The sequence below is a fragment of the Trachypithecus francoisi genome, unplaced genomic scaffold (assembly GCF_009764315.1).
Source record: "Trachypithecus francoisi isolate TF-2019V2 unplaced genomic scaffold, Tfra_2.0 Lachesis_group3, whole genome shotgun sequence".
In the NCBI taxonomy this organism is placed as follows: domain Eukaryota; kingdom Metazoa; phylum Chordata; class Mammalia; order Primates; family Cercopithecidae; genus Trachypithecus; species Trachypithecus francoisi.
Window position 1 is genome coordinate 126056230 of NW_022681468.1, and position 20041 is coordinate 126076270.

At 38.5% G+C, this 20041-nt stretch overlaps 1 protein-coding gene across 6 annotated transcripts in view; it reads right to left on the reverse strand.

Moving 5' to 3' along the window:
- USP3 (ubiquitin specific peptidase 3) overlaps nt 1–20041 on the reverse strand; it is a 90374-nt gene that overhangs the window by 2219 nt on the left and 68114 nt on the right. For all 6 annotated transcript variants that reach the window (XM_033189836.1, XM_033189831.1, XM_033189832.1 and 3 more), the window contains 6 exons: nt 19210–19356; nt 15593–15699; nt 15344–15424; nt 848–966; nt 488–601; nt 292–359 (listed from right to left, as the gene is read on the reverse strand). In XM_033189836.1, the coding sequence (XP_033045727.1) occupies nt 292–359; nt 488–601; nt 848–966; nt 15344–15424; nt 15593–15699; nt 19210–19356 (636 nt within the window). The remainder of the gene's footprint in view (nt 1–291; nt 360–487; nt 602–847; nt 967–15343; nt 15425–15592; nt 15700–19209; nt 19357–20041) is intronic.

The window sequence follows — 20041 nt, forward strand, 5'->3', positions numbered from 1 at the left end:
TAAATTTCAATTGGTAAAGGAATAAGCAACTTTGGAGTCTGTGGACAAACAGACCGGGTTCTAAATACTGGGTTCAAATGAACCATTCTCCATTTCATTTTTATTTACCTTCCCTTAAGGCTTCATAACATCATCTCAAGAGTACTCTTCTACAGCAAAACTGAAGGAAATTTCACCTACTTTATCTGAATCCAATTTTTAGGGAGAACTATCAAGAGTGGTTCAAAACTGCAGCTCATAGGGCTGGCCACCAGGTATTCCCACCCACCAGAAGCTAGCTGTTGTACTCACCCAGAACCATGGTGCACCACCACAGCGGCGAGGTCATACAGACAGCTCTCCGGGCCACTGTTCTCAGGCTACAGAACAAGGAAGAAGGAGCAATGGTCAATGACATCAGTATCTCGATGACCTCTAACCTCTCCGTGTGATGACAATCTTACTGAAGAGCCATTTTTTCACCATGCTAAAAAGGTAACCACCTTACCTCTAGTAAGTAGCATTTCATGTCTAGGCCTCTCAATGGAAATTCTACATATGTATCAACTTTATTTCTTAAATATGCTGTCCAATGAAATCTTTTCAAATGTAAGCATAGCACCTGGAGGACAGAGATGAGGTCAAAGATTGTGAACACCTAATTTACCTTTCAAAGTTTGATACTGCTATCAGTTCAGTAAATAACATTTTAGCTGCCCTATCATTCTTCCATGCATGCCTTATGCATTCATTCTGTAAAGGGTTTAGCTTTTACTGAAAACCCTAGAGACATACAGAACAGTTCACATAGTATAGTTATTAGACATGGTCTTAGCAATTGCTTCATAACTCAAAATTCAACACTCACCTTGGGTAGTTTTTGAATCCAAAACTTTTTTGTGGACTTTTGTTTCTTTTTGCATTTATGGCACATATATAACTCTGTCTCATCAAGTTCTTCTAAGTCAGTAAAACTGCGAAGACAATCTAAACAAATTGATTTTGGCAGCATTAAAACAAGATACCTTTTATAGAGCCAATGTACTATAGAAAAAAGACTGAACTTTGAAGCTGAATGACCCAGGTTTAAAATCTCAGCTTTATTAGCTATACGACCTTAGAAAAGTTAACCTTTCTCAGTTGCAAACTGGAGACAAAAAATAATACCTACTTTGAAGAACTATTGTAAGGGAGACAACATGTGTAAAGCACCTGGCATCATGCCTGACATCTGGTGATCAATTGTGTTGGTTTTACTATTAATGAAAATTCATCTGGATAATTCTGATAAAATGGTTTCCTGATGAATTTAAAGTTTCATTTGTGGTTTTCTGTCAATATGTTACATGATAGAGGACAAAGCTCCAAGCTCATAAAAAAAGTCAAATTTAGATCATTTAAAAATCAACATAGATCACAGAAGGCTATGCTATCAACCTTCTCTGTCCAGACTCTGTACTCTCAGTTCCTAGTTAAATCACAGCTACATTTTTTTTTTTTCGTTTAAAGATGTAATTGTGTAACCTGGGGTTTAGTAAACTACAGTCCTAAAACATCCAGCCAGCCACCTGGTTTTGTAAATAAAGTTTCGCTGGAACACAGCCATGCCCATTTGTTTACATTACTGTCTGGCTGCTTTTACACTACACCAAACTGAGTCACTGGGGCAGAGATCTTACGTGGTGCAAAGCCTAAAACACAGCAAGTCCTCACTTCATGTCATGGCAGGTTCTTGAAAAATGTGACTATGTGAAGCAATTTTTTTCTCATCAATGTTATAACTAAACATGAAAGGAAACTGTTACTGGAGGACCTGCTGTATGTCATTTTGCTTTAAACTTGCAGTTTCCAAGAAACTACTGATGACATTAAATGAAGACTTAACTGTATTTACTCTCTGGCCCCTTTGCCAATTCCTGATGCAATCAGATATTCATAGATATATAAAACGCATGTTATTCTGTAGAAAAAATATGAATGCCTATGGACCCCACACTTGGATTTTCTTGAGTACTCAAGGAGCCAGGGTCTCTGTGCACGGCCTCTCCTAGAGTTGTGCAGTGGGCAACCTGTGCGGCCATGTGCTTCTTACCAAAAATAATTCCCCTTCCTCTGCCCAGAAGTAGCCATTATCCTGACTTTTATGTTAATCATTTGTCTTTACAGAGCATGTATCTTTAATGTATTAGTTTAAAGTTGGGTAGCAAGCAGAAACCTAGCTGTGTACAGAAAAGCACTCTTGTCTCTGTACTCAAGTTTCCAAGCCATAGTCAGCCTTTGTGTCTGTGACAGTAGCAGACAGCGCCCTTTCAGGGAAAGTTAGTGGAGGCAAGGTGTGGCAGAGGACTAGACAAAAGTCTTGAATATGCCTTTGTTGCCTGATCCCAGTACCTAGAAGGCACATCCTACGCCTGCCTCCCTACAACTCAATTCTCACTTTTCTTTGAACCTTTCTCAACCTCCAGTGGACAGTTACCATTCTTTCCTCAATTTCCCACAAATACTAGAATTGCCAACCTGGTCAACCTGTTATTTTATGTCAAGGATGGTTCCTGGGAAAGGATGTATTATATTTTGACATTACATTTCCTGAAGCAAGTCTCAGACTCTACACTCAAACTAGCAAATAGAGTGATGTTGTTCTCAGGAGCCTCCCAAGTCCCACATCTCTGGCTACAAAGAGCACTGACTACACAGCAGACTGGCTGGCTGGCACTGATAATCCCTTCAGACTGATCACTATGGTGCTTGTGAGCTCTGCAGCTGAAGTCATGGACGCTTTCATCAGCAAGTATTTGTTACATCATGTAAAAAGCTATGGCCTTGGCGGGGACAGGGCGGGTCATAGGGAGAATAAGAAATGAGGAAAGGAAACAGAATTTTCCACATTTAAAATCATCATTTGAACACTCAAACTAGAAAAAGGAGAACTTCAACATGGCAAAGCCCATATATGAAAACTCACAGTGAACATCACACTCAATGGTGAAAGACTGAAAACTTTTCCTCTAAGATCAGGAAAACAAGGATGCTTGCTTTTGCCACTTCTGTTCAACATAATACTGGAAGTTTTAGCTAAAGCAACTAGGTAAGAAAAAATCCAAAATGAAAAGGAAAAAGTATAATTATCTCTGTTGACAGATCACATGATCTCATGTAAAAAACCCTACAGTTAAAAAAAAATTAACTGTACCTGAAAGCTATAAAATGTTGCTGAAAGAAATTTTAAAAGACATAAAGACATCCTGTGTTCATGGATATGAAGACTCACTATTGATATCAGTTCTTCCCAATTTCATCTATAGATTCAGTGCAATCTCAAACCAGCAAATTATTTTGTGGATGGTGACAAAATTAAAGTTTATTATGGAAAGGCAAAAAAGACCAAGAATAGCAAATACAGCACTGAAGAAGAACAAAATTGAAAGACTGATATTACCCAACTTAGACTTATTACAAAGCTATAGTACCAAGACAATGTGCTGGTGAAAGAAAGAAAACAGATCAGTGGAAGAGAATAGAGCACCCAGAAATAGACTCATACAAATATAGTCAACTGCCTATGACAAAGGAGCAGAGACAATACAATGGTGAATGGATAGTATTTTCAACAAATGGTACTAGAACTGGACATTCACATGCCAAAAAAAAAAAAAAAAATCTAGACACAGACCTTTTATTCCCTCCACCAAAACTATTAAAATAGATCAAAGGTATAAAACTTTCAGAACATAGGAAAAAATCCAGATGACCTTGAGTTTGGCAATGGCTTTTTAGATGCAACACCAAAGGCACAATCCATGAAAGAAGGATTTATAAGTTAGACTTCATTACAATTAAAAATTTTTGCTCTGTAAAAGATACTGTCAAGAGAATGAAAAGACAGGATACAAAATCAACACACAAAAATTAGTTGCATTGCTACACACTGACAATGTATTCATTGTTAGGTATTTCCAAAATGGAAATTAAGATAATTCCATTTATAGTAGCATCAAAAAGAATAAAATACTTAGGAATACATTTAAGGAGACAAAAGACTTATACCTGAAAACTACAAAACATTGCTGAAATAAATTTTTAAAGACATCGTGCATTCATAGATTAGAAGACTTGATGTTGTTAACATGATTATTACTACCCAAAGCAGTCCACAGATTCAGTGCAATTCTTATCAAAATCCCAATGGAAATTTTTGCAGAAATAGAAAACCCATCCTAAAACTCATATGGACTCTTAAGGAATCCTGAATAGCCAAAACAATTTTGAAAAAGAACAAAAAAGTTATAGGACTGACACTTGATTTTAAAACTTACTACAAAGGTACAGTAATCAAACAGTATGGCACTGACATAAGGACAGACATACAGACCAATGAAATAAACTCTTACATACACAGTCAACTGATTTTTGACAAGAATGACAAGACTACTCAATGGGGAAAGGACCATCTTTTCAACAAATGGTGCTGGGGAAACTGGATATCAACATGCAAAAGAATTCAGTTGGACAGTTACACCATATACAAAAATTAAAATAGATCAAAGGTCTGAAACGTAAGTCTTTTTTTTTTGAGATGGAGTCTCACTCTGTTGCCCAGGCTGGAGTGCAGTGGCCGGATCTCAGCTCACTGCAAGCTCCGCCTCCCGGGTTTACGCCATTCTCCTGCCTCAGCCTCCCGAGTAGCTGGGACTACAGGCGCCCGCCACCTCGCCCGGCTAGTTTTTTGTATTTTTTAGTAGAGACGGGGTTTCACCGGGTTAGCCAGGATGGTCTTGATCTCCTGACCTCGTGATCCACCCGTCTCAGCCTCCCAAAGTGCTGGGATTACAGGCTTGAGCTACCGCGCCCGGCCTGAAATGTAAGTCTTAAAACATAAAACTCTTAGAAGAAAACATAGGGAAAAAGCTCCATGACATCAGATTTGGCAATGATTTTGATATGACACCCAAAGCACAGGCCAACAAAAGAAAAAATAGATAAGCTGAACTTTATCAAAATTAAAAAATTGTGTATTGAGGGACACTGTAAAGAGAAACCACAGAATGGGAGAAAAATATTTGCAAATCATGTATCTGGATAAGGGATTAATGGCCACAATATATGAAGAACTCCTAAAACTCAACAACAAACTGATTCAAAAACGGGGAAAGGACATTAATAGACATATCTCCAAAGAAGTACAAATGACCAATAAACACATAAAAAGATGCTCAACATCACTAATTACTAAACTCAACGACAACAACAAACTGATTCAAAAATGGAGAAAGGACTTTAATAGACTTTTCTACAAAGAGGCACAAATGACCAACAGACATCACTAATTACTAAGGAAATGCAAATCAAAACCATAGTGACATACTACTTCACAGTTACTAGGATGGCTGTTATTTAAAAGACAGAAACAAACGCAGAAAATAACGTGTTAGCTAGAAAGTGGAGAAATTAAAACCATTGTAGCCGGGCGCGGTGGCTCAAGCCTGTAATCCCAGCACTTTGGGAGGCCGAGACGGGCGGATCACGAGGTCAGAAGATCAAGACCATCCTGGCTAACATGGTGAAACCCCGTCTCTACTAAAAATACAAAAAAACTAGCCGGGCGACGTGGCGGGCGCCTGTAGTCCCAGCTACTCGGGAGGCTGAGGCAGGAGAATGGCGTGAACCCGGGAGGCGGAGCTTGCAGTGAGCTGAGATCCGGCCACTGCACTCCAGCCTGGGCGGCAGAGCGAGACTCCGTCTCAAAAAAAAAAAAAAAAAAAAAAAAAAAAAAAAAAAAAAAACCATTGTACCAGCCAGGTACGGTGGCTCATGCCTGTAATACCAGCACTTTGGGAGACTGAGGCGGGTAGATCACGAGTTCAGGAGATCGAGAGCATCCTGGCTAACATGGTGAAACTCCGTCTCTACTAAAAATACAAAAAATTAGCTGGGCGTGGTGGCAGGTGCCTGTAGTACCAGCTACTTGGGAGGCTGAGGCAGGAGAATGGCATGATGAACCTGGAGGGTAGTGGTTGCAGTGAACTGAGATCATGCAACTGCACTCCAGCCTGGGCGACAGAGCAAGACTCCATCTCGAAAAAACAAAAAACAAACTGTTGTACCTTGCTGGTGGGAATGTAAAATGGTATAGCCATTGTGGAAAAATTTGGCAGTACCTCAAAAAGTTAAACAGAATTATGATCCTGCAATTCCACTCTTAGGTATATACCCAAAAGAACTGGAAGCAGGAACTTAGATACATGTACACCAGTGTTCATAGCAGCATTATTTATAATAGCCAAAAGGTAAGAACAACCCAAGTGTCAACAGATGAAACAGATGAATGAACAGAATGCAGTCTATACATACAGGAGAATATTAAGCCTCAAAAAGGAAGTAAATTCTGAGACATGCTACAACATGGATGAACCCTGAAAATATGCTAAGTCAATCACAAAAGGATAAATACAGTATGATTCCACTTATATGAGGTGCCTAGAAAAATTCATAGAGTGCAGAATAAGAGTTACTGAGAATAAGAGGAAAAATAATGAGTTACTGTTTAATGGGTACAGAGTTTCTGTTTAGGATGACAAAAATTTTTAGAAGTAGTAATGGTTGTATAATATTCTGGGTATGCTTAATGCCACTGAATTACACACTTAAAACAGTTAAAATGTTACATTTTATTCTATGTATATTTTACCACAATTTTTAAAAAATTGTTTCAAGAGACAAGGTCTTCCTCTGTCACCTAGCTGGAGTGTAAAATAGCTCACTGCAGCCTCAAATTCCTAGGCTCAAGCAATCCTCCCCAGTAGCTGAGATTACAGGCATGAGCCACTCTGCCTGGCTCTATTTTTTTTTTTTTTAAATAATTGACAATATCTGCTTGAAACTTTCACAGGCAAATAAGAGGGCAGGGAGAATATGATGACTCCGAGATACTGTCACCCCAGCCTCTCCATCCCATTAGCCAGATGGTTGTAAGATTCACGAGCAAGACATTGTTACCTATGCTACCTAGCTGCACAACACTGAGAAGTAGAAACGCCTCAACAGCAGAGAAGCCTTTTTCCCCTATATTTAACCTGTACAGACCCACTTTCTGAAGGGGTCTCCCCATGTGTGGAAGCATGGGGTCATTCAGAGAGGGCTACTACTGAGTTGGCAGGTGGTATTCTAAATCTCCTTTAGTAACTATTTAGAACCTTTAATTTCAGGAATTTGATACTTTGAGGAGCACTGAGATTACTGAAAGAACGTATCAACATTTCACAGTAACTCATCTGCATTTATGTGAAATGCACATAAATACTAGACTGCTCTCTTGTTCCTTCTCCCTGCCAGGCAAAGCCCCTGCCATCACCCTGCTCCTTTTCTGAAACCAAAGCGCCTCTCACAGCCTCCCTTCCTGTCCTCATCTTCTCTCCAACGCAAAGGAGGTTCTTTATGGCTTCTCCCAGCATCTTCTTGCTTTCCAACATTTTCTTCCTCCCTGCCTTTTTGAGCTGCTTAAACTTACAAGGTGACCATGTAGTGGTCTCCCTGCTGATTGATGCACAAGATAATGGAGAGTTAGTCCTTTTCATCTAAGGCCATGTGAGATACCAAAAAGGAATAGACACAGTCAGGTCAGGCCCATAAGATGATTCATAAAGAGGCAATATAAGCTGAACCTGGTTTTTCAAACCCTCAGTTTAAAAAATGGTGGCGCCACCTAACTGCCTTGAGAACCCCTCTCTGTTCTCCGTGCTGCTACAGCCTGCCAAGAGGTAGGGACATCCTCAGGATCACAGCTGAAGCAGAAGGAGACTGTTGTGCCCGGGGGTGCCTCCTGGGGAGTTCCATAAGGAAGTGCTATTATAGTAAACCCTAGTTGGATTAGTAGAGAACAATCTGTGCTACCACTGTCATCTCTTCATGGGTTTTAAACAGTTTCTTGAGCATCCCTGGAAACCTATGCCTGTTTGTAATCCTCAGCCTCCCACAGTGCTGGGATTACAGACATGAGCCACCATTCCCGGCCCTAAAAAACAACTTTTAAATCACAGTTTTTAAACATAAAATTTCTGAACTACAGTATGTCTGGATGATAAGCTTATAAGGGATGTGTATGCTCCTCTTTTTACTTTGAGTTTTCTCCAAATTCTTCAATGAATATATGCATAAAGAAAACCATTATTAAAACATACAGGCCAGGGGTAGTGGCTCACGCCTGTAATCCCAGCACTTTGGGAGGCTGAGGTGGGGGACCATTTGAACCTAGGAGTTCAAGACCAGCCTGGGCAAAAGGGCGAAACCCTGTGTCTACAAAACATACAAAAAACTGGCAAGCATGGTGGCATGTGCCTGTAGTCCCAGCTACTCAGGAGACTGAGGTGGGAGGATCACTTCAGACTAAGAGGTTAAAGCTGCAGCGAGCCATCATCCCGCCACTGCACTCTAGCCTCGGCAACAGAGTGAGACCCTGTCTTTAAAAAAAAAAAAAAAATGGGCCAGGCACAGTGGCTCACACCTGTAATCCTAGCACTTTGGGAGACTGAGGCAGGTGGATCACGAGTTCAGGAGTTTGAGACCAAACCAATATGATGAAACCCTGTCTCTACTAAAAATACAAAAAAAAAAAAAATTAGCCGGGTGTGGTGGTGTGCACCTGTAGTCCCAGCTACTCAGGAGGTTGAGGAAGAAGAATCGCTTGAACCCAGAGGTGGAGGTTGCAGTGAGCCAAGATTGCACCACTGCACTCCAGCCTGGGCAACAGAGCAAGACTCCATCTTAAAAAAAAAACCACACACACACACAAAACCAACACAAACATACATAGAAACGCATGAACACATATTTCTTTAAAAGGAAGATTATCTAGATATACCCTTAAACATTCACAGATTTGGCAACTATTTTAACTATTTGAAAAGCCTGAATGACCCTGAAATGCACTTCAGTTCAATATTTTGCAGCAGCATGAGTGTGAATTTCACCTCAGAGCTCACATGTGGAAGTGAATCATATGTCCGGTAAAGAGTCTATTAGCAACCAGGCATAGGGGCTTACGCCTGTCATCCCAGCACTTTGGAAGGCCGAGGCAGGCAGATCACTTGAGGTCAGGAGTCCAAGACCAGCCTGGCCAACATGATGAATCCCATCTCTACTAAGTACAAAAATTAGCTGGGCATGGTGGTATGTGCCTGCAATCCCAGCTACTCGGGAGGCTGAGATAGCAGAATTGCTTGAACCTGGAGGTTGCAGTGAGCCAAGATCGTACCACTGCACTCTAGCCTGCATGACAGAGCAAGACTCTTATCACAAAAACATCAATAAATAAAAAGAATTTACTAGCTTGTAAACAAAGAATCTACTAGCTATCCAGTGTTCACATTTCAGTAAGGATCTGAGGAAGCTGCTTAATGTTTCATTTGTAATTTACTGCATTTCCTAAAAGAAAAAATAAATATATATTTATATAAATATTAAATAATATATAAGTATACTTATATATTATATATTCATATATATATATGCGTACCAGTTTCTGAAACTTTTAAGATTCTAAAGATTTCAGGGCATATATTTCACAACTGTCAGTCTTCCACATGAATAAACTGTTAAAATAGCATCTCTATGGAAAGCAGGAAATAAAGCTAGTTTGTTGAAGTTATTAGATCAACTTTATATACTATATAAATTTAATGTAGCAAAGCAGTAGTTTGGAATCATACATTAAGTTAATATGCATTTTTTACTCTCCCCCAAGTAGGTATTATAAAGGTGATACAGACTGGTTAAAACAAATGAAAAAATAATTCAGTTCCATTTCCCTCCTGAATCTCACTTCCCTGAGATAATCACTGTGAACAGCACAGTGTATGCTGTTTAAGAATTTTAACACCCATATAAATGTTTTTTATCTTACACAAATGGAATTATTCCACACACGTACTTCCATGGACAGTTTTTTACTACACAATATTTTGTAGCTATGTTTCTATGGTGTAGTTATTGGTCAACTTTATCTTTCTTAATTGTCACATAATACAGTTTATTAAACCAGTGCCCTACTGGTGAACATTTAAATTGTTTGATTTTTTTCAATAACAAAGAGTGTTTCAATTAAAATCTTTTACACATATTATTGTCCACCCTTGTAAGTGAATTTAGTATGTCTAAGGAAATGCTTATTAAAAATGGTGATCACTACCCTCCAGAATCAATCATGCCAATTTATACTTCTAACACTAACACGAGTGTCCTCTTCCACTGACATCCATCTTTATCCTTTTCATCAATCTTGTTTTACTTACATTTTCTTGAATATGAGGATCAACACTTTTTAGATGTTATAATGATCATTTATATCTTACTCATGTACTCTGCCTAAGTCACCTTTTTCATATACGTCCAAATATGTGTCTCAAGTTTATCATCTCTTTTCCACTTTGTCTATGGTCTTTTACCATTGCTCAATTAAATTTATGAAACGTTTCCCATTACAGGTTCTGGCTTAGAAAGATTTCCCCTATGACAAGATCATAAAGATGCTTTCCTTTAGTGTCCTGTGGTTTTATGTTTCATATTTAAATACTGAAACCTCAAATTAGGGAAAGGATATGAGGCAGGGAGGAAATTAATGTTTTCCCAAATTAATTTTCATTAACACTAACACCATTTATTGCCTAATTTCTTATTCGTCCCACTGATTTGACATTCTTTGGCATATTGTAAATTTCCATAAATATTTTACATTAGCACCTGCTCTGTATTCGTAGTTCTAGGACATTTCCTATCCCATTGCTATGTTTCTACCTTACTTTCATTTAAAAAACTAACTCCTCTTGAGAATTTCTGCTTACAGAGGAATTTTTGAATAAATTAGAATAAATGTAGGGAGTAATTTGGGAGAAAATGGACATTTCTACAATATTGGGTCTTCCCATCCAAGAATATGATGTGGCTCTTTTTATTCAGGCTTTATCTGTCATTTTATAATGTTTTGCTAAAGTATTGCATATTCCTTATTAAATTTATTAAGTACTTTTGAGTTTTTATTGCTACTGTGAATAGATTATTCTGCTACGTACAGAAAATCAGCTGGCTTTTTGCCTAAACTTTTTAGCTCCATGTTTAGAACATATTTATCAAGGTATTACTTGTGTTTTTTTTTAAATTGAGGGCTTCTAGAAAAGCAGGTGTCCTCCTGCCCAGTCTCAACTCTCCATGACAGTAGTTAATATTTCTTGTAATTTTCCAACTGATTCTCCTGAAATGTTCTAGGTATATAATCAATCTGTCTGCAAATGTTAATAATTTGGTCATTCTTCTTCTATAATTTATTCTTATTTCTCTTCCTAGTTTATTGCCTTGTTTTTCCAGAAGACGTCTGAGCAATATTTCAGTAGGTCTCTTGGCTTATTTCCGGCCTTAATGGAAAATCATCAGTGCTTCACCATCAACTGTGATGATCACTGATAGCTGTTAATAATTGTCATCAAGTTAACATTTCTATTCCTAATAAAAGTTTTTTCTTCTCTTTGTTTTTGAGACAGAGTCTCACTGTGTTGTTGAGGCTGGAGTGCAGTGGCACGATCTCGGCTCTCTGCAACCTCTGCCTCCCGGGTTCAAGCCATTATTCTGCCTCGGCCTCCCGAGGAGCTGGGACTACAGGCACATGCCACCATACCTGGCTAATTTTTGTATTTTCAGTAGAGATGGGGTTTCTCCACGTTGGTCAGGGCTGGTCTCGAACTCCTAGCCTCAAGTAATCCACCCGCCTTGGCCTCCCAAAGTGCTGGGACTACACTGCGCCCACCCCTGTATTCTCCTTTTAATCAGTAATGGATTTGGGGTTTTATTGGTATCTTATTTGGACATTTTTCTTTTTTTTTGGAGACAGGGTCTCACTCTCTCACCCAGGCCTAAAGTACAGGAGCAGTGAAGGCCCAATGCAGCCTCCAACTCCTGGGCTCAAGTGATCCTCCTTGCCTACGCCTCTCAAGATGCTGGGATTATATATATATAGGCATATACCACCATGCCCAATTAACTTTTCTTCTTATTATTATATTATTTATTTATATATTTAGAGACAGAGTCTCACTTTGTCACCAGGCTGGAGTGCGGTGGCACGATCTCAGCTCACTGCAAGCTCTGACTCCCTGGTTCAAGCTATTCTGCTGCATCAGCCTCCTGAAGGAGTAGCTGGGATTACAGGCACTTGCCACCACGCCCAGCTAATTTTTGTATTTTTAGTAGAGACAGGGTTTCACCATGTTGGCCAGGATGGTCTCGATCTCCTGACCTTGTGATCTGCCTGCCTCGGCCTCCCAAAGTGTGGGGATTACAGGCATGAGCCACCATGCCTGGCCTTCTTATTTTTGTTTTGTACAGACAGGGTCTCACTATATTGCCCAGGCTGGTCTCAAACTCCTGGGGTCAAGCAATGCTCCCATCTTAGCCTTCCAAAGTGCTGGGATTACAGGCATAAGCCACTATGCCCAGGCATTTGGCCTATTAGAGCATTTTCATTTGTTTTCACCTAATTATATTTCTAGTATTAAATCAGTCCTATTTGATCTCTGTATATTATTGTTTTAGTACACTACTGAGTTGTATTTGCTAATACTTTATTTAGGATTTTTCGATCTATAATATAAGTGAGATCAAGCTATATTTTCTTTTTCATGGTATCTTTGTCAGGTTTCAGAACTGGGGTTATTTAATGCCTTTTGCAATATGCATATTTTTAGTTAACTTCAAGTTATTTAAGTTATTTAAGATGGGTCTTTCTCACCATCACTTTTCCTTTTTAAAGGAAAACTAAGCTTAACAATTACACAAGTAGTTCTTGTCAAGTGGACTCAAAACATGTAGAAGACTTACTAGGTAATCACAAGTCTCCATCTCCAGTAAATAAAGAAAGGTCTATCAGTCAAGTGAAGTCCTTGACATTCTGGATGTCCAAGAGAAGTGTCCTTAATTGATAAGGGTGGTCAACAAAAACACAATGAGGAGGTACCAGACCCTGTCATGGACTTTTTAAAGCCAACAGTAAGCTCTTAAATAAAAATCAAGCCTGAGGATTCAAACAAAAGCCAGCTGAGAATACAGGAAACGCTTTTCCGGCCAAACCCTAAACTACTTAGGATGGTCTGGGCCCCCTGAAGCTAACACCAATCACATCAGATTTCAAGGATTCTGTGCCAAGGAAAATACTCCTTGGGATGCAAGGCGGATGCCACTTGCCACTTTTCTTGTTTGGAGAATAATCGGCCATCTATAAGCTGTGTCATGCACTCTCCTGGATGGGCTTAAGAAGTGAGACTCTGCTTGGTATTCAAGTATTCTGGGATAAGTCATAACTGAAATGTTATCAAAGTCAGTAAGAACCACATATAGAACATGAGGGAAACAGCACAGAAGGAAGGAAGGAAAGAAGCCTAAACAAACTAGTGTCTCTGAGTCTTCTAGCCAAAGATCATCTGGATTTACTGAGTTTTGTTAAATATCAGAAAGTACTGTTCAGGCTGGGTGCAGTGCCTCATGCCTGTAATCCCAGCACTTTAGGAAGCCAAGGTGGGCGAATCACTTGAGGTTAGGAGTTGAAGACCAGCCTAGCCAACATGGCAAAACCTCGTCTCTACTAAAAATACAAAAATTAGCAAGGTGTGGTGGCATGCACCTGTAGTCCCAGCTACTCAGGAGGCTGAGCCAGGAGAATCGTTTGAACCTGGGAGGCGGAGGTTGCAGTGAGCCAAGATCGTACCACTGCACTCCAGCCTGGGCGACAGAGCAAGACTCAGTCTCAAAAAAAAAAAACCACAAAAAAACAAAAAGTATTGTTCAGATATATGTCCATGTATTTATAGTGAGGAACAGTTTTTAAACTAATGTGATTAGTACTGTTCTTACTCAAGAGTTTATAAAATGATATAGTTTGAGGCTGATTCCTTTAATTCTCAATGACTTCCACTGTAAATAACCAGGTATTTATGATTAAGTTAGCTTGTATTCACATGCCTTAGATATAAAGAGAAAATGTGTGACATTTGACAATATCAAGCATACTGTGAATTTTCTTAATCTCAAATAGGCCAAAAACAGTTTTGGACCCACATACTATAGCCATATATTTTGCAGAGAAGTGGAGTGGGGCTTTTTCTTCTGTATTCCTGTTAAGGAGATAATCAACACTGGTTGTGTAGGTAAGGAACAAACTAAGAGCATCCACAAAATGTTTCATATACAGAGTTGCTCCGGTTCCTTACTGGAGTGTAGTCTAGTCATCCTACGTATCATCTGATGGATTTCTAGAAACTACCTGAGCAACAGTGCTACAAGTGTCTGAGACCTCTGCTGCTTCTAACAAGCCAAATGCCTCACATTACACAGAATGCCAGTAACACAGAGAAGCCTAGCCCTTCTCCAACAGAGAGTTTTATTTCTATTAGGATAATCTGATTCTAGAGTAGTGCTGTCTAACGCAGGAGCCCCCTACTAGCCCATGTGGTTTCTGAGCACATGTGGTTCAACTGTGATTAAGCAACAGAATTTTAAATTTTAATTAATAGCTACATGACTCGTGGTTATCATATTGGACAGTGCAGTTTTGTAAAAAAAAAAAAAAAAAAAAAAAAAACACCTATCATGACAACACTCCCTAAAATAGAGAAAAGAGAATTACTTTTAGTGAACATACAAGTCAGAGTAGAAACCGTTAGCTTCAGTGTAGAGTTTCTGATAAAATACAGACTCGGCCCTCTTTTGTCTATCCTAGCTGCTTCTTTATATAACTAGCAGGAACAATTAGCCATTTTAATTGTGACCTGTATGTACACTTACGGTCTAGGATAAAATTTTAAATAAGGTCTTCTGCCTTGATTACAGTAGCTAGTACTCATCAAGGAAAAAATATGTTCAAATCTCCCTAAATAAATGTGAATTTTAACAGTCTTAAAAGCAGGGCCTTAGGCTTAAGCAGCAGTTATATCATCCAGAGATTTCTCAAACTACTTGACAACAATACATAATACCATAATTTATAAAACTCTGCTGAGTATTCTTTCTTCCTATAGATGCTAGTGGGATAACCACAGAATAACTTCTGTTTCATTTGGTCAGAAAAACTTCTGCTATAGACCTTCTATTTTAAAGTCAGTATTAAAAAGAAAAAAATGAGAAATATTTTATGCTTCACACAATATCTTATGGCAAACATTCTTATTCAGTAACATTCTGAAGGGTAGGAAAAGACATTCAAGTTTGCCTTTTAAGTTACAACACAGATTTATTAAGGATATTAACCACATAGCACATATAGATGAAGCTTATCAATGTATTCCATTATTTAAAGAAAAAATATTTTAGAACATTCAAGTATCTTTACCTCGTAATGAACAAACTGGTCCATTTTCTTGATTCTTAGAGCGCTTACTTCTGAACTGACTTGGAATATCTAATGAAAGGTCTTAAAAGGAGAGATAAGTAAATAGCTGTTAAAGTCATATATGTCTACTCAAAAATAATTTCACAAACTGATGTATTTCTAGATTTCTCTTTACACTTATTTTTTGAAGGAAACATTAAAATTATTTTAATAAAATATTATATATCCACATGCCACATAATATCTTACCTAGGAATGGATCAAACTTTCTAGATTCTGTCCCACATATGAGGCAGTTAACCTCATTTTGGAGAATGCCTCCGAATATAGCCGTGACAACAGTAGATGCTCCATTTCTAAACAAAATCACCACATAGGAAAATCTCTCAGTAAGAAGCCATCTCTTTGACCTTAAAAAACTACAAATATTTGTTAAAGCCCTACAGATGACTCCCTTTGAGGGAATATTTAAATCATTTATTTCTAAGTTAAAAACTAATATAAAAACTTCAAAACCATAGACACATACTAAATAAAAGGTTTAAGCCACTGACCTCCCCCAATGCCTTCATCCAATCCCACTACTTTCCCCAAGAGTAACTAACACTGGCCGTTTGCTATCATAACAGATCACATGCATGACTCTGCACAGGGCGACATGACTCCTTCCATTCCCTCCCCAAGTTAGGCCTCAAAAGGAAGAAACTGCCTTGTACTGGAATCTTTGCAAGGCCTTTCATATTTAACAGGGAACTCTCACAATTACTTGACTTTGAACATCCTTGATCTGAGATAGTTTTAGAGTTTTTATACAGCCATCTGTCAGATTTGGGGAAAAGGAAGTAAAGGAATTTAATACAGATTTAGTAATAACTGCTGTAAGCAGGACTTCACAATTGAAAGTGCTGGATATTACTGTCAAAAACACTTTTTAAAAAGCTCAATACTGCAAATAATTTCCTTGTGGAGATGAAGAATATACTGTTTTAAGAACAATTTTCAAAACTATCTGCCCTAATGTTACTTAACCTTTTCATGCCTCTGCTCCATCAAATATAAAACAGGAATACAGAAGAGCACCCACCACAGAGGCCCAGTGTGGAGACGAGAGAGTTGTGTATGTGAAGTGCTTTTAGAAGAGCACTTACCAAAAATAAAGCACTTAAAGTGTTTGCCACTATTTTATTCGTATGAAGTCAGATTACACCTGGTTCTTGCTTTTATGTTTTTCCCTGAGTGTGTATCTTAAACAGGTACCTCATTCTTCCTGACAGCTACATGGCATGTCAGAGCATGGACATACAACGGAAGCAAGAACCACCGAGGAAGTGTACCAGTGAGAGCTGGAGTAGGAGGCACTTATTATAGCACTTACTACACGCAGGCTCCATTCCAAGCACATTCTTTCCATCTATTCAATCAATTAATCTTCACAACATATCAGTAAGGTAGCTACTGTTAGCCCCATGTTGTAGATGAGGACGCTGAGGTTAAGTTGGCCCAAGGTCATACAGCTGGCCTGGCCTGAATATCTGCTCTAACACAGCTCTTCCTCTTAATTTAACCAATATAGTATTAGTGCGTATTGAGGTAGTTTCAATTGTTTGCTATCATTAATAGTACTACATGTCTATTCGCCTTCGTGCACTTATGGAGTTCCTTGAGCCAATACACACTCTTTTTTGCTAACAGCAATATAAGGTGGTTTCTGTCACTTGAATCAATTACTCCTAAAACACTGAACTGTATTTTCTAGGCCACTTTAAGTTAAACCTACAGCAATGATGACAAAACCTACTCAAACAATTCTATTTGACAAGTCTGATTCCTTTTCTAGGAAAAGGCTTCGTTCTTTTACTGGCAAAATAAATAGGCTGTAACTTTATTATTACTTTTTAAAGTATTGTTTGTAAGACATACTGTCTTAAGTTTTTTTTTTTTTTAAAGATGGCATTGGGGAAGCAGCATTGGGAGTTGTACGATCTAGTGGCCATTTCAGGTTTAGGTTTAATATCTGTGTCACTAAAAAAGGACATAGCAAAAAAAAAAAAAAAAAAAAAATCCTGCTGAAAATGAAAGGACTCTAACTGACCCTTTCATGCTGATGTTCACTTACAAGGTTGCCTTTAATTAAAATGGAAACTGCTTCATTAAGAATTACATTTAGACTCAATGTAGTTCTTCCTCATAATCACTTCCTCTGAGAAATGGATACTAATCATGTTTTTAGCTGCCTGACATGTTTAACATTAAGTTTCATATATACCATGACTTAATATTCAAAATCAGTTTCATTTATTATAACCACAAATGTTTAAATATTGAATACTTGGATAGGCTCTTATAATTCTAGGGTCCTTTAACTGGCACGAATGATTTTCTATGTACCATAAAGATCACATCTGCCACTTACTTCTTCCATGCCACCATCCTCACTTTCACCTTCAGTAGGGGTAGGTGTGTGTGTGCACAAGTCAACAAAGACATTGCACTAGAGAACCTTTTTCTAGTTGTAGCAAATATTCTTAGATCCTGAAATGGCTTCTCCAATGCACCGAAGGAAATCTGAATTTTTAGTATTTGATAATGTTTGGTTTCTGTCCCTAACTCAGTAATGAAACTTGCAATTCCTAATCTTTAAAATGTCATGAAAAGGGATAGATTAATACTGAATACTCATGAGGCACTAAAAGAACATTCTATGAGTATTACACAGTGTGATTCCACAGGGTGCCCTGGGCATCATGTAAAATCATAAAGACATATACCCTCTCTCACCTCACACAGCCTATCCATGATAGAGCCCAGTTCAGTATCCTTTGTGGATGAATATGCCATGATAAAATACAAAACAATTTTTCATTTAATACTTTTTAATTTGGTGCTAGCAGGAAGAACAATTCTCCCAGGTCACAGGTCCTTCCCTTTCTATATTGTACTCTAATTGGAATCACAGCTACTAGGACCTAGAGGGACGATCATTTTGAGAAGTATGGCAATTCACATTGGTTGCCCTTTTCGAACACTGCTTGGTTAGCTATAAGCCTGCTTTGCCATTAAAAAGAAGTAGTCCTACTACATCCAATTTACGGACTGCCAGACAATACTACAATGACACCTATATGTTACTTACTCTTTTCTTTCTTTTTGGGGGGAGTTTGTCTTCTTGTAAATCTCTCCCATGTAGCTCAATACTGATGAAACTTTTCAAAACATTCGAACAAAAGAGGCTACAACTGACCAAAATCCAGGCTAAAATAACAGTAAATCTTCCCTTCTTCAAGCAAAATAAATGTTCTGTGTATATTTGTGGGCTACTAGTACATGGGAAAGCAATCCAAAAAACTTTGTTTTATTCATATTGAGAAGCAAGAAAAACTTCTGAGAACTTACAAATGCCTCGATTTCATTAAAGAACAGATAAACTTTAGGAAAGTTCAAGTCCATAATGAAGCTTTAGGAAAGTTCACATTCAAAATGTTTTAAGCTTTTGTTTTTAGTGAACAAATATTATTTTTGTATATGAAAATTAAGTCTCTTGCCCATCATTCATTATATTTGGAGGAAATCTTTTAAATGCTAAACTGTACAAATATTGTACAAATATTTTCTATTTTTTCAAGATTTAAGATAATCTATACCAAGTAATCACAGTCAGAACTAAATCAGGATGCAAATACAAGATGCTTCTGGTCTGGAAGCAAGAGGCATGTGCTAGTTCACTGGGTCACGAAGTTCAAGAGCACGAAAAGTTCCAGCAAATGTCTAAGAAACCCCTCCACCTTCTGTTATAAATCCAACACACAGTTAACACCAACAGAAATGTCTGAGGCGCTCCTGAAAAACAGAAGGAAACGAAATCTTACATGCAACACTTGTTACTTGCAGACAGAGTAGAATTCTCCTGCAGAATTGCTGAGCGGGAAACACCGTTGAAACCGCCCTGGAGTTCCAAGTGTAGGTGGTCCAAAAGGTAGCGCATGAATTCATGGGCGTCCTGCTGTTGATAGCCCCTAAAGCAAACAGAAACGGTCACTTACAAGGCTGGGGGGAAGGGCTCTGTGTGCCCAGCCACACCAGCAAGAGGCCAAGGCATGGGAAAGGACGGCAGCCCCATGCTCACAAGCACAGTGAGGTCTCCTCACCTTCACGCCCGCAAGCTCTACAGGTAACAGACTTTCTCTTCAAGAATGAATTCTGCTTAAAGATAGGTTTGAAAACCAAAAAATATTAGAACTCATTGGACTTGCAATGATCTCCTCACTTCAGAGGTGAGGAAATTGTGGAGATGGGGGGCGTGGTATGTGACTTCCCCAAAGTCCTACAGCAAGAGAGTAACAGAGATGGGACTACACCTGTGTTTCCTGGTGGACTCTGACTCTTCTCCCTGCCCACATAACCTCTCTAGAAGATGCTCCAATGTCATACCTTCACCTCTTACCCTCACTAGAAAATCAGGTGTGAACCACTACTATAAGAAAGGGGGATTTAAAATTATTAATGACTCCTTAGATTGAAAGATACTAATTTTTAAACATTGGCTGAAAGGAAGAAAAACTTTACTGAAAGAGTTAAAGATGTCTAACCTTCTCTACCTGCATCCTAACTTCTGACTTACGACATCTTTTAAATAAATAAATACTTTTTAAAAATGCTTGGCTCATATATAGTTACGCTCTATCCTAAAACTTGAATTTA